Source organism: Schistocerca americana, chromosome X (assembly GCF_021461395.2).
Source record: "Schistocerca americana isolate TAMUIC-IGC-003095 chromosome X, iqSchAmer2.1, whole genome shotgun sequence".
NCBI classification, from domain to species: Eukaryota; Metazoa; Arthropoda; class Insecta; order Orthoptera; family Acrididae; genus Schistocerca; species Schistocerca americana.
The window spans coordinates 892,896,871-892,913,488 of NC_060130.1; the positions used below are offsets into that span (position 1 = coordinate 892,896,871).

The following is a 16,618-nucleotide window of genomic DNA, read 5'->3' on the forward strand; positions in this document are numbered from 1 at the left end:
GGTACTAACAATATTGGTACACTATGACCTATGCTTCACATGTCTGCTGCAAAACACAAATGTATGCACACATGCTACTATCTGAAATTATCAAATGAGCATTTCATAAACAAAGTTTCCGCATACAGTGTCCAGTCACATTAATGTGACCACCTGTAAAAAGACTAAATAACCATCTTTTGCAGCACAGACTGCTGTGAGATGTTCTGGAAGAGTGTCAATGAGGTTCTGGAAGGTACTGAGAAGGATGTGGAGCCATGCCAACTTCAGTGCTGTGGCCAGTTGCACTAGGTTTCTCAGCTGAAGATCCATGGCATGAACAACCCGATCAAGGTGGTCCCACAGATTCTCGACTGAGTTTGAATCCAGGGAGTTTGGTGGCCAGGGGGGTATGGTAAACTCATCCTGGTGTTCCTTGAACAACACAACGTACACTGGAAGCTGTGTGACTTGTTGCATTCTCCTGCTGGTAGATGCCATCGTGCCAAGAGAAAACAAAACTGGCATGCAGGGATGGGCATCACCCCGAAGGATGGATGCATACTTGTGCTGATCCATTGTGTCTTCCAGAATGATGAAATCATGCTGCGGATGCCCTCCAGCTTGGACCCATGTGATGATTCAAATGGTTCAAATGGTTCTGAGCACTATGGGACTCAACTGCTGAGGTCATTAGTCCCCTAGAACTTAGAACTAGTTAAACCTAACTAACCTAAGGACATCACAAACATCCATGCCCGAGGCAGGATTCGAACCTGCGACCGTAGCGGTCTTGCGGTTCCAGACTGCAGCGCCTTTAACCGCACGGCCACTTCGGCCGGCCATGTGATGATTGTCGCAGGGTATTTGCTTTCAGATGTTTCACACCATGCACGCTAACAGCCATCTGTCTGATGGGGGCATAAAATGTGATTCATCTGAAAAGGCCACCAGCTGCCACTCAGCAGACGTCCCGTTTTGGCATTGGTGTGCACATTCCAGCCTTAGTCACCAATGAACAGCAGTCAGCATGAGTGTACGAACAAGGCATTTGCTGCAAAGGCCCATATGCAACAACGTTCATTAAAAAGTTGTCGAGGAGGCACTATAGGTCGCCCCTTAGTTCATCTGGGCAGTCAGCTGCTCAACAGTTGCACACATGTGTATAGCCATCATTCGCTCCTGTCATCTCCATTTTGGATAGTGCCATTTGGCCATGCAAGGTGTACTTTAACCACAGAAGTTTGCTAACAGTTTACAAACTTAGCCATTTTGGAAATGCTTCCATACTTGGCCCAAAAGCCAATGATCATGCCCTTTGGAAATCAGATAAATCATTCCATTTCAACATTACGACAATGACTGGACTTTTTACCATGTCCCCTGGGCATGCATTATATACTCTCCACTTCTAGTACTGCCACCAGCATCTGTGACTGGTTACTGCATGATGACATCCGAAAATAGGTGACGGTCACATTGATGTGACTGGAATATGTATTTATAAAAATAAATTGCACCATACTGCAAAGTTATTAAGAGTAAATCTCCCATCACATAGCATGTAGTGATATACAAAATGACTCTTTAAAATATATTAAAATGGTGCATCACAATGGAAAAAAAGTGCAGATCCTGGGATTTTATAGGCAGCGATTTCACAAATGAGCTACTTATGTATTCATCACTGAATGACTAAAGGCTTGAATTTTATACTAACTCCCTTCTGCTTTGAGTAATCCCACAATGTTTTGTCATCAAAAATCATAAATCTCGGGTCCCACTTGTATTCAGTACACAGATGTAAACTGTTGTAAAGATCCATACAATGTCTGTCTCAATGGATGTGGGAAATTATGTGGAATATTATGTAAGAGAATAATGAGATAGACACTAATTTCTATGAACCCGAGAATAAATATTACACAATTACCCGAAATTGGGGTAAAATGAACAATACGGGGGGAGAGGGGGAGAGGGGGAGAGGGGGAGAGGGAGAGGGAGAGAGGGAGAGGGAGAGGGAGAGGGAGAGGGAGAGGGAGAGGGAGAGGGAGAGGGAGAGAGAGAGAGAGAGGGAGAGAGAGAGAGAGAGAGAGAGAGAGAGAGAGAGAGAGTGTACTAAATCTGTAACTTTTCCAAATTTCAGGGACTATTTCGCAACAGTTCCATTCTGTCACAAACAGTTCTTGCCTTGTTGTATTCCTAAATTAGAAACAGAAAATGTGTTCCTGATGGTAAAAAACATACAAGAGACTAATGTTTTAGGTTGGTAGACAACAGACAAGAGAGCGGCTATAGAGAAACGCATGAATCCCATTAAACGGATACTGCCAGAGCAGGGCCATAAAAATCTGAATAATTTTATGAAATGAAATAGGCTTTACTCTGTATTTAAATGAGATGGATTTTCACATGTTTCATCAACATTTAAATAGAAAGAACTGAAAAAGAATGTTAGTACTGGAGCAGCATTAAAAAATAAACCCATACACATTCTATCTTAGAGAGTGTCTGAATGATATTTCCCCCAATTGACTGTACAAACTTCTTTATTTTAAATTACTATCATGATTCTGGCCTTAAGCCATTATCAAGTACAAAAATGTTGAATAGTTAAAAAAGTCTAATTATAACCAACATTGTTGTACTTGATAAAATGTTGAATAATTAAAAAAAGTCTAATTATAACAAACATTGTTGTACCTGATAATGGCTTAAGGCCAACATCACAATAGTAACATAAAATAAAGAAATTTGTACAGTCAAATGAAATGAAATGATCGTATGGCACTATTGGCCGGGGGGGCCCCATTTGGGGAAGTTCGGCCGCCGTATTGCAAGTCCTCTTTAGTTAGGCAACTTGCGAGTCAATGATGATAAAAATGATGATGATGGACAACACCCAGTCCCCTGCCGGGAATCGAATCCGGGCCCCCTGCGTGGTAGGCAGTAACGCTACCGCTACGCTATGGAGGCGGACACAGTCAAATGGAGGAAACATCATTCAAACATTATTATATGACTGTGGCCCGAAGCTTTGAAAAGAATATCTTAAGAGCATTTTGCTTAGTAAATCTAAAAGTGAAGCATGATTTGAAACTCAAATGCATTAAACTTCAGGAACATAGTAACAAAGATTTACCTTAAACGGGATCCTTGAAATTTTTCTTGTAGCTTTACGGGGTGACCTCAGCAACTTTTGACTCTTGGCACTTACAGGTGATAATGAGTAGGCAGATAAAGCTGATGTATCGCTGCTGGATACTGACTTCTGAGATGGTGGAGAATACTTCAAAAAATTTTAAAAATTGGTTAGGAAAAAATTAATAATCAATTTCAGCTATACTATACTATTCTACAGTTTTTTTCAGTAATGAACTGCACATTTACCCAAAAATTAAATATATGTTCCACCACTATGACTTTCAGCTTTAAATATAAACAAGACCTTTCCTTTCTTATGATAATTCAAATAAGTAGTTAAAAATTTTTAAACATGTTTCACATTTATTAGCACACTTACTTATGATGCATAGATACATTGCGTAGTATCAGTTTATCCCTTATAGTTTTGTTTAATGCATTATACTTTATAAAAGAACAATCATTTACTGAATACATGTCTTATGCTGCTGTATGCTTTCCTTCACACCAAAATATTTTGGATGGACAAGACTGAAGACACACATTTTACATTTTAGTGTGTGACGAGATACAAAGTAACAAGAAAGTAGCGAATAAGTTATACGAAAACAGAAGTCTAACACGAAACATTTCTTACATGAAACAGATTTCTCCCTTCTTGTGGTACTGAGGTTCTCCTTTCCTCTGACTGGCCTTTAACATCTTCTATGTTGCAACCTAGAAGCTCATTCTTCAATAGGCATGAGTACGCAACAGCATCTCTACCTGTTTCACCAGTTTCACGGGTTGCTTTTTTTGGAATTGCCCCTGTACGAACAGTATTATCCTGAAAGTGTTCAGAATATAAGTAAATATACAAATCAGTAAAGTCAGATTACAATTTCGTGGTATCACACACCATAATCAGCTTGGTCCACATAGGAAATGGGAGTAATATTTAACGAAACACAAAGGAAACATTATGAAGAAAATACTTCTTGTGTGGTATTAGTAAACATCTCATTTTCAACTGTGAAATTCAGCCTTATGCTGTGGCTAGTTCAATCAAAATTGACAACTCCATGGCAGCAAACAAGCAGTTTACTGCAGATATATTCTTACATCCTGCCAGCAAATGCCACGTAAGAGGTCTGATACAGAGGAAAATGCACCCTGGTTGAGTGGCTTGCATGCCTCAACAACACAGATATCCATACTGTAGGTGTAACTACAATGGTGAGGTGCACATGGAAAGGCCAGACCAATACATGGTCGCACCAGAAACAGTCCGGATGATTGAATGATTTGCCTTTGCGATGTAACAGATAACAAATAGGGTAGCTGAACTTGCGATTTGCTTGTTTATTCCACAAAATAACTGTTCAATAAACTTCTAGCTCATGAACCCTCATGTGCATCTGCATGAATAATAAATTGCACATTAATAAGCCACAATTTATAGGGCCTCCAAATGCGGGGTTGGATCTTTAAATGTTGGCTACACTACAATCTATGGGCCAACAAATGCATCTCACATTAACTCTAAAAAACCGGGTGCAATTTTCAAATAAATGGAGACAAGAATTTTCAGTGAAAAATAATGTTCACTATATTTTAACAAACTGAGTTTTTCCATCACTGTAACATTTACACCAGAGAGTTACTTAATATCTGAGAAAGGACTTAAATGAAAAGGAACAGTACCTCATGTTTGAGTGAACTTCTGGAAAAATGACAGTGCTCTTACTGTAAGTTTAAAGTTAAAGTTTGACAACTGCAAACTAACTAAATTCCTAGTGTAAATCACTCACAAATATAACCTAGTAAAGTTTTAAAGTTCAGACTAGTTTGCCTGACACGAAATTGAAAATGTTTCATACAATTCACTAGCAACATATGCAAAACCACAAGTTCACAACTCAACACTTAGAACAATTTCAACACACTCAAGAGGCAAGCTACTGCCACTCCCTGTTCCAGATTTCAAACCCACCTGCCCTGCATCCAGATCAAAAGTAAAGTATCCTGCATCAAGATGGCTGCCACTATTTAAGCCCTTGCATTGCACATTGACGTGAGTCAAGTGCACACATTTCTGACTTCCGCAATATACTTATAAACTATAAATGTAATGTTATATACATGTAATACATTTCAATTAGTACATAAGTTTCTTCAGCTTTCTCTAATGCTGATCTTACATTTTCTCTAATTTAAATAGTTTGTTCATAAATAATGATGGAAGTTGTCCAGCTAGACACTACTTTCCATTACTAATAAATACAAACAGTTAAAACTAAAACCATTCATATATCCATACCTACGTCTACTTCATAAGGCAGCCACTACTTGTAACATTTCATTCATTATTTATGTAAACATTCATGTTTTTATACACAGAATGTACAATATGGCCTGTAATTCAAAACAGGCAATGTTTATAAAAAGATCTACATTGATAGTCTAATAGTGTTCAATGAGATCTACCCCTACACACTTTTTTTACGAAAATCACTTACGGTGGTATTGAGATGCTAATTTTTAAAGTTCATTTTATACATAAAATATTTAAAATTAAATAACTTGAAAACTACTTTTCAGATCGAGGGTGCACATTCACCCAAGCACTTGCCTTAATTTTGTCTTAGTAACCATGTTACTGACTTCTCTCTAACTAGTTGGGATCAGGTTTTATTGGATTTAGACTTATTTGATAATTGGTGTGGCCACTCAAGTCAGCCATGACAATTACTGCTCCATGTTTCATGCCAATGGCCAGGTTTTCCCGACCATGCAGTGAATGTCCCGCAGTATCTGCCACTCGCTGAGGCTCAAAGGGTTCCATCTTTTATTGATGATACCATGAGACCTGTCCAGCAGCTGAGTTCTGCCTGGCTCTGACCCCATGCCTTCTCAGCTGTCAAAATACTCACAACAACTCAGCCACACCTTTCCATCATCACAATCAGAACACGCACACACAACTGTCTCTATTTTTAAACTTTCTAGTTGTAGTTATTTGGATGTACTGTCTCACCATAAAACATTACCTAACATATCCTCACTATCTTGACACCATGGTTAGGCTGTTTGGCTGAAACCAAGGGGAAACTAGAGCTGTTATACTTCCAGAGTATATGTATCTCTACTGTATAGTTTAATGATGATGACATCCTCTTCGGCAAAATATTTTGGAGGCAGTAGTCACCCATTCGGATATCCAAGCAGGGAATACTCAAAAGGATGTTGCCATGAAGAAAAACAAATCTGGCAATCCATGCAATAGAGCATGGATTGTTAGATCACTTAATAAGGTGGGTAGGTTGGTGAAATGATAAAAGAGAAATGGAAAGGTTGAAGTTAGCTATAATATGAACTAGTGAAGCATGGTGGATAGATGAACAGTGTTTGTGATAAGAGCAGCAGAAATCCTCCAATAACACATGAGATATTGACTTTAACAGATGAAAGGAGAAAACAGAACAGCCGAAGGAGAAATGCAGGTCTATAAAATCATGTATGACTACTGGAAAGATGAATGCCACTAAAAGGAAAACTAACTAAAACCTTTGCAGAAAACAGAAACACCTGTATGGTTATTATAAAGTAAATGAACCTGGAGACAATATTATCAGAAGAAGGAGTAAGCACATGAAGGTTAGATGGGGGACATGATACTATGACAAGAATTTACAGAACACCAAAGACCCAAGTCAAAACATGGCACCTGGAATAGATGACATGCCCTCTGAATTATTGAGATCCTGGTGACGAAATATCACAACAAAACCTATTCCACTTGGTACACAAGATATATGAGACAGGCAAGGTACCCTCAGATGTCAAGAAGAACGTTATAAAACAAATTCCAAATAAAGCAGTTACTGACACATGTGAATATTACCGAACCATCAGTTTAATGAGTCATGGTTGTAAAATACTTACACAACTTATTTAAAGTAAAATGAAAAACTGATAGAAGCAGATGTTGGGGAAACTCATTTTGGGTTCATGAGAAATGTATTAACATGTGGGGCACAACCGACCATGCAAGTTACCTTAGAAAATCAAATGAAGGAAGGCAGACTTAAGTTTATAGTTTTTACAGAATTAGAGAAAGGTTTTGACAGTGTTGACTCAGATGTACTTTATGATATTTTAAAGGAACCAAAGATAACATCTTTTACAGAGGCCAGATTGCATTTGAAAGAGTCAATGAAAGTGAATGGGAAGCAGTAGTTGAGAAGGGTGCGAGAAAGTTTTGTACCCAACCACAATGTTACTCAATCTGTACACTGAGAAAGCTGTCAAGCAAACCAAGGAGCAATTTGGAAAGGGAATTAAAGATAAGGGAGAAGAAACAAAACTTATAGTTCTGTCAGAAATGGCAAAGGAATTGGAAGCTCTGTGGAATTGAATGGTTAGTGTCTTGAAAAGAGCTTACAAGATGAACACCAACAAAAGCAAAACAAGAGCAATGAAGTGTAATTAAATCTCAGGTAATGCCAGGAGAATCAGATTAAGGGTCCCTAAACAAAACAGCAGCACAAAGTAACAAAGTGTAGTGAATCAGAAACTGATAGTTACATTATAATAATGTAAGTCCCCTGACCCACCCTTTATCTCTCACTAATATGACCTCTCAATGTTAATTAAAATTTGTAGGGTTTCCGTGATTTCCTTACACTAATCAATTTAAGACAGTTCTGATCCAAGTGAGGTAACTTCTCTGCTGTCAGAAGTTTGTGTGTCATCATACTTACGAGGGCTGTCCCAGAAGTACCTCACATAACAAAGACAACACAAATTTTTTTTGAGAAAAAGCATCTTTATTTCTCCATATAGTTTTCTTTCATCTCAATACACTTTTCCCAGTAGTGTTCAATAGCTTCGATACCCCGCTGATTGTGAACACCATCAAGCCCCACAAAACACCCATCAACCGTGCAGACTTCACCTCTTTATTTTTGGCAAATCTTACAGCACCATGCCATTTCTTCAAGTATGGAGACAGAAAATAATCAGAGAAGAATAAACCTGGTGAATAGGGTGCATGAGGAAGCAAGCTGGGCCATGTAATTAACGGATGTGTGAACTGGTGCATTATTGGGATAAAAAATAACTTTCTTTTTCACCAAATACCACTATTTTTGCTTGATTTCATCACTCAAATGCTCCAATATGATTGGATAATACTTGTCATTAAAACAAAGTCTTTAACAAGGGCACTGCCGCACAAAACACCTACTTCTTGTAAGGCGGTGAATTTTATGAAATGACGGACAATGGGTATGGGTTCTCCATTTTCTCCAGCAATGTCCAACTTTTTTATGGAACATTTTGAGGAACATGTGTTAACCTGGCTCCTCTTCTCTCCATCTTCATTTTATCATTATGTCGATTACATGTTTATGGTCAGGCCACATGGTATAGGAGCTCTTGAACAGTTGCAGCAACATATGACCAGCATGTGCCCAAACACAGCCAGAGAAGAGGGAAGGCTGCCATTTTTAGATGTTTTGGTACAACGATTGCTATAATGAAAGTTCTCCAAGAAAAGGAAACATGACAATGTTGAACATTCACTTGATGAGCCACCAATTGCATTCCTTCCCTTCTGTGGTGATACATCCAGGAAAATACGCAGGGTCCTGGCATGACAAGGTATCAGATCTATTTTCTGACCTCCTAAGAAAATAAAGCAGATGCTATACCCTGCTAAGGACAGTCTCCGGGGATTTAGAACATCCCATCTATGTGCAGAAGCAATTACATCAGGCAGTCCATCTGCATCATTTCCAACTGCTGTGCGGAACATCAATGGCATATTGAAAATCATGAACTGGAGAAATCTGCAGTTGCTGAGCTCAGCCTCTCAAACAAATATAAAATATTGTTTGACAAAAAAAAAAAAAAAGTTTTGTCCCAGGCTCCCACATACTGGGACTTTAATTATAAAGAGGCTGTAGAAATAAAAACGTGTGGGAAAACCTTCAGTCATGATGGCAGATATAATTTCCGTTGTACATGGAAGCGAGCTCTTGATGCAGAGAAGAGCCAGAGATATTTGTGACAATGTTTATGCCACAGTGGGAGCAGTGGCGCCACCAGTGCAGACATTGACACCATCTGCAACAGCATGACATAACTACCAACCAATCAGAATCTGTCTTTGTGCATTAAAGACCACCACAGCAGCAATTTTGACAGTCAGTTGCCTCTGACGAAGATGATGGCGGAAACCTTTGAAAGCTCGAGGTTTTTCTCTGAACTGACATTGCAGCAAGTCCGAGAATGTTTTATACAATACTTGCCATTGACTGTTTTTCCTTTCTGAAGGTAATCAACGGAAATTATCCCACGCACAAAGCTAAAAAACTGATGGCGTGACCTTGCCTGCAGATGGCGTGGTCTTTACATTCTTTGAAGCTAATAATTCCCTTTCTGTCCTCTGCTTTGATTGTTGTTTCACCTTGGGTGTGAAGTGGTGGAACCATGTTTCATCCGTGGTTATGGGTGAAGACAAAAACTCAGCTTTACTGTAACGGAAAACTTAAACATCCTCAGGAGGCTTGTTTCCATTTCATTGTGAGTAAATGCGGCACCCATCCTGTGCACAGATTTCTCATGTCCAATTTTTTTGTCAGTATGCAATATGCAGTACTTTTTGAAATGCCAATGTCTGCTAGTTCACGCACTTTTAGTCAATGGACATCCAATACCACTTTCTGGATTTTCCTCACAATTCCTGGCATTGTCACCTGACCTCATTTGGTAAAACAGCATGATTTTAGTTTTGGCACCTCATATGGCTTTGCTTAAACTCTGCCACTCTATATTTTACAGTTGTAAACAAAAGAGCAGACTGCCAAAGAGTAGACTCTAGCTCAGCTTTAATATTAGTTGGACTAAGACCTTTCAATTGAAAGTAATGTCTTACATAATGATGACAATTTTTACCCATGTTTACAAATTCACTAAGTGTGTTTACCAGTGATGGCTGCCAAACAAATACTAAACAATTTAGCATTGTTAAATTTCAAACTTAAGCTTCATAAGGCTGGTATTTTTTATCATACTTTTCTTTGTAACTTTATCTATACATCAAGTTGGGTACTTGCCTTAAAGAACACACTAGAAACATGTAAATTGTTTTACACACCACAGGTTTCAAAACATTGTTATCCACTGGCTACACAAATTATTGTAGGAAATATTTAACATTATTAGAATTATATTAATACCTTCAGCTGCTGACAGGCATTGATATATATCAACAACAGGGACAGGTGAAAATGTGTACCCTGACTGGGAATCGAACCCGGGATCTCTTGCTTACATGGCAGACACACTATCCATCTCAGCCACAGAGGAAACAAAGGATAGTGCGACTCCAGGGACTATCTCGCGCACGCCTCCCACGAGACCCACACTCTCACCTAATACGTCCACACACTACATTTGTACTGTCCCTACCCAACACATTCATTACTCGTGGAAGACATTCTTACCAAGTCCTGTAAGAGTTTGGGTAATATGTGTGCATCCGTACAGAAGAAAAAGGTCATGGCCGGTATTGCCAGAACTATATACTTATATGGATATGGTGTCTCTTCTTTTGCACATGTCCGAAAGAACAGACACTGTTGATGACCTGCAGCCATCTAGAACAAAATTGGAATTATATTAATACCTTCAGCTGCTGACGGGCGTTGATATATATCAAAGGGGACAGGTGAAAATGTTTGCCCCGAGTGGGACTTGAGCCCAGGATCTCTCTCCATCTGAGCCACTGAGAGCACAGAGGCTAGTGCGACTGCCATGTAAGCAAGAGATCCCGGGTTCGAGTCCCGGTCAGGGCACATATTTTCACCTGTCCCCATTGATATACAGGGTGTTACAAAAAGGTACGCCCAAACTTTCAGGAAACGTTCCTCACACACAAAGAAAGAAAACACGTTATGTGGACATGTGTCCGGAAACGCTTACTTTCCATGTTAGAGCTCATTTTATTACTTCTCTTCAAATCACATTAATCATGGAATGGAAACACATAGCAACAGAAAGTACCAGCGTGACTTCAAACACTTTGTTACAGGAAATGTTCAAAATGTCCTCCGTTAGCGAGGATACATGCATCCACCCTCTGTCGCATGGAATCCCTGATGCGCTGATGCAGCCCTGGAGAATGGGGTATTTTATCACAGCCGTCCACAATACGAGCACGAAAAGTCTCTACATTTGGTACCAGGGATGCGTAGACAAGAGCTTTCAAATGCCCCCATAAATGAAAGTCAAGAGGATTGAGGTCAGGAGAGCGTGGAGGCCATGGAATTGGTCCGCCTCTACCAATCCATCGGTCACCGAATCTCTTGTTGAGAAGCGTACGACCACTTTGACTGAAATGTGCAGGAGCTCCATCGTGCATGAACCACATGTTGTGTTGTGCTTGTAAAGGCACATGTTCTAGCAGCACAGGTAGAGTATCTCATATTAAATCATGATAACGTGCTCCATTGAGCGTAGGTAGAAGAACATGGGGCCCAATCAAGACATCACCAACAATGCCTGCCCAAACGTTTATAGAAAATCTGTGTTGATGACGTGATTGCACAATTGCGTGCGGATTCTCGTCAGCCCACACATGTTGATTGTGAAAATTTACAATTTGATCACGTTGGAATAAAGCCTCATCCGTAAAGAGAACATTTGCACTGAAATGAGGATTGACACATTGTTGGACGAACCATTCGCAGAAGAGTACCCGTGGAGGCCAACCAGCAGCTGATAGTGCCTGCACATGCTGTACATGGTACGGAAACAACTGGTTCTCCCGTAGCACTCTCCATACAGTGACGTGGTCAACGTTACCTTGTACAGCAGCAACTTCTCTGATGCTGATATTAGGGTTACCGTCAACTGCACGAAGAATTGCCTCGTCCATTGCAGGTGTCCTCGTCGTTCTAGGTTTTCCCCAGTCGCGAGTCATACGCTGGAATGTTCCGTGCTCCCTAAGACGCCGACCAATTGCTTCGAATGTCTTCCTGTCGGGACACCTTCGTTCTGGAAATCTGTCTCGATACAAACGTACTGCACCACGGCTATTGCCCCGTGCTAATCCATACATCAAATGGGCATCTGCCAACTCCACATTTGTAAACATTTCACTGACTGCAAAACCACGTTGGTGATGAACACTAACCTGTTGATGCTACGTACTGATGTGCTTGATGCTAGTACTGTAGAGCAATGAGTCGCATGTCAACACAAGCACCGAAGTCAATGTTACCTTCCTTCAATTGGGCCAACTGGCGGTGAATCGAGGAAGTACAGTACATACTGACGAAACTAAAATGAGCTCTAACATGGAAATTAAGCGTTTCCGGACACATGTCCACATAACAGCTTTTCTTTATTTGTGTGTGAGGAATGTTTCCTGAAAGTTTGGCCGTACCTTTTTGTAACACCCTGTATATCAATGCCCGTCAGCAGCTGAAGGTATTAATATAATTCTAATTTCGTTCTAGGCGGCTGCAGGTCATCAATGGTGTCTGTTCTTTCTGACATGTCCGAAAGAACAGACACCTTATCCATATAAGTATATATTTAACATTAGACTTCATGTGTAAGACACAAATGAGGGAATTAAACTACATATACATTGAAAGTGTGCTCCATTTGGTGCTGAAAAATAAGGATACAGCACTCAAAAATACACAAACCTTAATGTTTGTCTATCATCTTTGTGTATTATTTCCAAATTTTAAACTTTAAAGGAGAGACAAAGACTATTTTTCAGAGAACTATACATGTATGAACTTAGAAAACAGTTACAAGCAATGCCACATGAGATTTCACTAATAAAACATTAAGAACTGTTGAAGTAACATATCAAACATATTCATAAGTCTTTAAAAGCACTAACCAGAAGAAATAAAATGTTGTCAGCAGCATAGTTGCGAGATCTGTAGGTATATTTTTCCTGTTTGGTTCCCAAAGAGAAGGAAGAAAACCAACAAGTAGGTGTCTGAACTTTCATATACGTGTGGAAATTGATAAAAGTTTCAGTTCTTAATAAGTTTTATTCCACTTCTTAAATGCCAATATACATCAACAAGCAACAAAATTCAACTGTCTGATTAGTACTTGAGCTTGTCAGACTATGGAATGAAATGAATTAATCAACTGCTAAAACAATTATAACAAGAACCATAATACTACAGGTAACCAGCAAGGAATTACATATGAACATACAATGAGGATATTGACCTGACTTACGGAAATCATGGAAAATTTAATCTGCCAGTTGTTTGTTGCTCTGTGTGGGATGAACCGGTCAGGACCACATGAAACACCCATACCTGGCTGAAAGCATTTGTATGGTGATAGGGCCTGGAATTTGAACATGAAATGAATATATAGCTTTGCTGTACACACACAGTATGTATATGATAAGAAAATACAATCAGCAAAAATTTCATATGCAACACCTTCATATTTACATGTATTGTTGCTGTACTTTTAACAGTTGTTCATAACTTATTAGACTGAAGCACATACGCACACACTGAAATCATCACATCTGCTTGACAAGTCCTTCCAGATGAAATAGCGTATTATACTCAAACTTGTGATCACGCTATCTACTTCGTAAACCTTACATTACTTACTCCAAAAGTTACTCTTGGAGTTAGAAAACAAACTATTTTGCAAAGATAACCTGTTTACATGAAGTGTACATGCATTTGCAAATATGGCAACCATCAGCTGTACAATGGAATGACGACAATGGAAATTCCTGCTGGACTGGGACATGAACCCGGAGTTCCCACTTTTCACGAGCAGTCGCCTTACAGTTAAGTTATCTGAGCACAACTCATGGCCAGACCCAAACTTCCATATGTCGTCAACCATGTGTCTACAACCTGCACTTGTACGTTCATTATGGGAGACACGTTAATTGAAAGTCGCTTGCCCAGAGTCGGTGAATAAATACGATACTGTACTGCCAGTGTTGTTAAGAAGAATGATGCAAAGTTCCTTCTGACACGCATGCATGTCCGAAGGAACATTGCATCATACTTCTGACCAACACAGGCACTGCAACATTGTACAAGACATTCAATTTGCAAACTGAAAACAGTTTCCTGGTCTGGAAAAGCATAATATTTGTTGTCAAGTTACCTTGTTTAGGTTGTACATTGTAGAAAATTTTAGATGTATACAGTGTGGATGTTGTCACAGCCTGTCTGGCCTAATCTTTGGTAGCATGAAACTTGATTTAAAAAAATTACATACATAGTGAGATGAGAATGTTTAAGTAATGATATGATTCATTACAATTATCTTTTATAGTTTTCTCCGAGAATATTAAGCTCAAGTAGTGTCTCCAAAGAAACAAAATTTCATACTACATTCTTCCTCCATACTCATAAATAACAACTAAGCTTTCAGTTTAGCAAGAATGAAAACATGACAGGGAGACTGGAAATTACAAAACTTATGGAAAGAAGATTAGTGTGGAATATTCTATCAGCAGTGAGACCTACATTGACATCCACACTCTGAAAGTCACATTATGGAGTGCGTGGAGGGTACCTCTGGTACAACTATTTTTTTCCCTCTTCCTTGTCCCATTTGGGAATGGTGCATGTGAAAAATTATTGTTGCTGAACTTCTGTATCAGCTCTAATTTCTCTGATTTTTGCACCATGGTCATTTCAGGAGACATATATGAGAGGAAGTAATGTTGCCAAACTCTTCCCAGAACATGCTATCCTGTAATTTCAATAGTAAGGCTCTCTGTGATACAAGGCACCCCTCTTTCAGTGTGTGCCACTAGAGTTTGTTGAGCATCTCTGTAGTGCTCTTGTGCCGATTAAACGAACCTGTGATGAAATGTGCAGCTCTTCATTGTATCTTTTCTATCTCTGCTATAAAACCTGGTAAGGATTCCAGGCTGATTAGCAGTACACATGCTTAACTTTATACCCATTATTTCACGTTTGGAATTGTAATAACCTCACTAGCTAAATTCTTTCCTGCAATAAATGTGTCAACACTATTGGTGTACAATCTGCTCATGAAAGATCACAACAGCCAGGAGAGCAGTGTGCTCACCACATGCCCCTCCACTTCTGCATCCAGTGATGACTATCGGCTGAGGATGACACAGCGGTTGGTCAGTACCAATGGACCTTCCGAGGCCTGTTCGAACGGAGTTTAGTTTTAATATTGATTTATAAACTAGCCTTACAATACACATTCCAACCTGAATTTAGGATTTCATTGCTACTCACTTCTGGAGTCAACCAACCTTCTGTTTCTAATACTATATAGATATGCTTTAATAAGCAATATTAATTTTGGGATCTTACCGTGGACAGTCCTTCAGTTTACTAATATCATATTAGCCTTTTCTATAAACGGCAGTGAAATGAAATATGAGACAGATGGGGGAAAAGTAAGTAAACTGTGCATTATTTCAAAAGTAATCACCATTACTGTTAATACATTTACCCCACTGTGAGACAAGATGGACAATGACTTGATGGAAAAATGTTTGCGGTTGCCTATGGAACTATTATTGTACCCAGGCATACATCGCTTAATCTGAAGCAAACCAATGGCCACAAATGTGTCTTTTCAGGGCTCCAAAACCATAGAAATATTGCCAAGATTGTTTTGAGTATGCTGCAGAAGTTTTGCTGGAAAACCCTTACATGTGCTCCAATATAGTTCTAATCTCTTCCCATATGATTTCCACATTTTTGGAGCCCTGAAGAAAGACATTCGTGGCCATCAGTCTGCTTCAGATGAAAAGGTGCATGCCTGGGTACAATTGTGGTTCTACATGCAGCCACAAACATTTTCCCATGAAGGCAATCACTGTCTTGTCTCCCAGTGGGGTAAATGTATTAACAGTTGTAACGATTACTTTTGAAATAATGAATGGTTTACTTACCTTTTTTCCATCTGCCTCATATTCATTTGACTGTGCCTTATATTTGCATTCTGCGAGATCGGCAGAGAGAGAACACAAGCTCGGACTGAACTAAGATGAGAAAGAAAGCATCATTGTCTTTTTTATTTTTTTAAAGGAATGATTCCAGCATTCCTCTTAAATGATTTAGGGAAAACATGGGAAAATTGTACCTGGATGGCCAGATGGGGACTAGAATCCCACTCCTCCCAGAACACAAGTTTTAGGACCACATCAGACCTATCTTATAATGGAAGATCCAGCAAGGATTTTAGACACTGGTATCACAAAATACAATCATGCAAGATGTAATGGAACCACTGAATTTGTATTGTCTGACTTGCGGTGTTCTGAGAAAACACTTGCAATATACAGATAGACCATTTGTTGACCATCAATAATATCTACCATGGTTCACCACAGTCCATCTTAGAGTGTTAAAGTGCACAGTAATCTATCCATAAAATAGCCACAGTACACACACCACTGTGGACTGAAGATTACTTCAGGGGTGGAGTGCCTATGTGGCGTTGC

General features: G+C 39.3%; 1 protein-coding gene across 3 annotated transcripts in view; it reads right to left on the bottom strand.

The window, feature by feature from the left end:
* The window catches only part of LOC124555455 (fizzy-related protein homolog), a 116,950-nt gene that overhangs the window by 84,554 nt on the left and 15,778 nt on the right, over nucleotides 1-16,618 (bottom strand). For 2 of the 3 annotated variants that reach the window (XM_047129379.1, XM_047129377.1), the window contains exons 3-5: nucleotides 13,372-13,494; nucleotides 3,761-3,949; nucleotides 3,122-3,268 (exon numbers count right to left, since the gene is read on the bottom strand). In XM_047129379.1, coding sequence (XP_046985335.1) covers nucleotides 3,122-3,268; nucleotides 3,761-3,949; nucleotides 13,372-13,494 — 459 coding nt within the window. The remainder of the gene's footprint in view (nucleotides 1-3,121; nucleotides 3,269-3,760; nucleotides 3,950-13,371; nucleotides 13,495-16,618) is intronic. The other variant, XM_047129378.1, reaches the window with a different exon arrangement.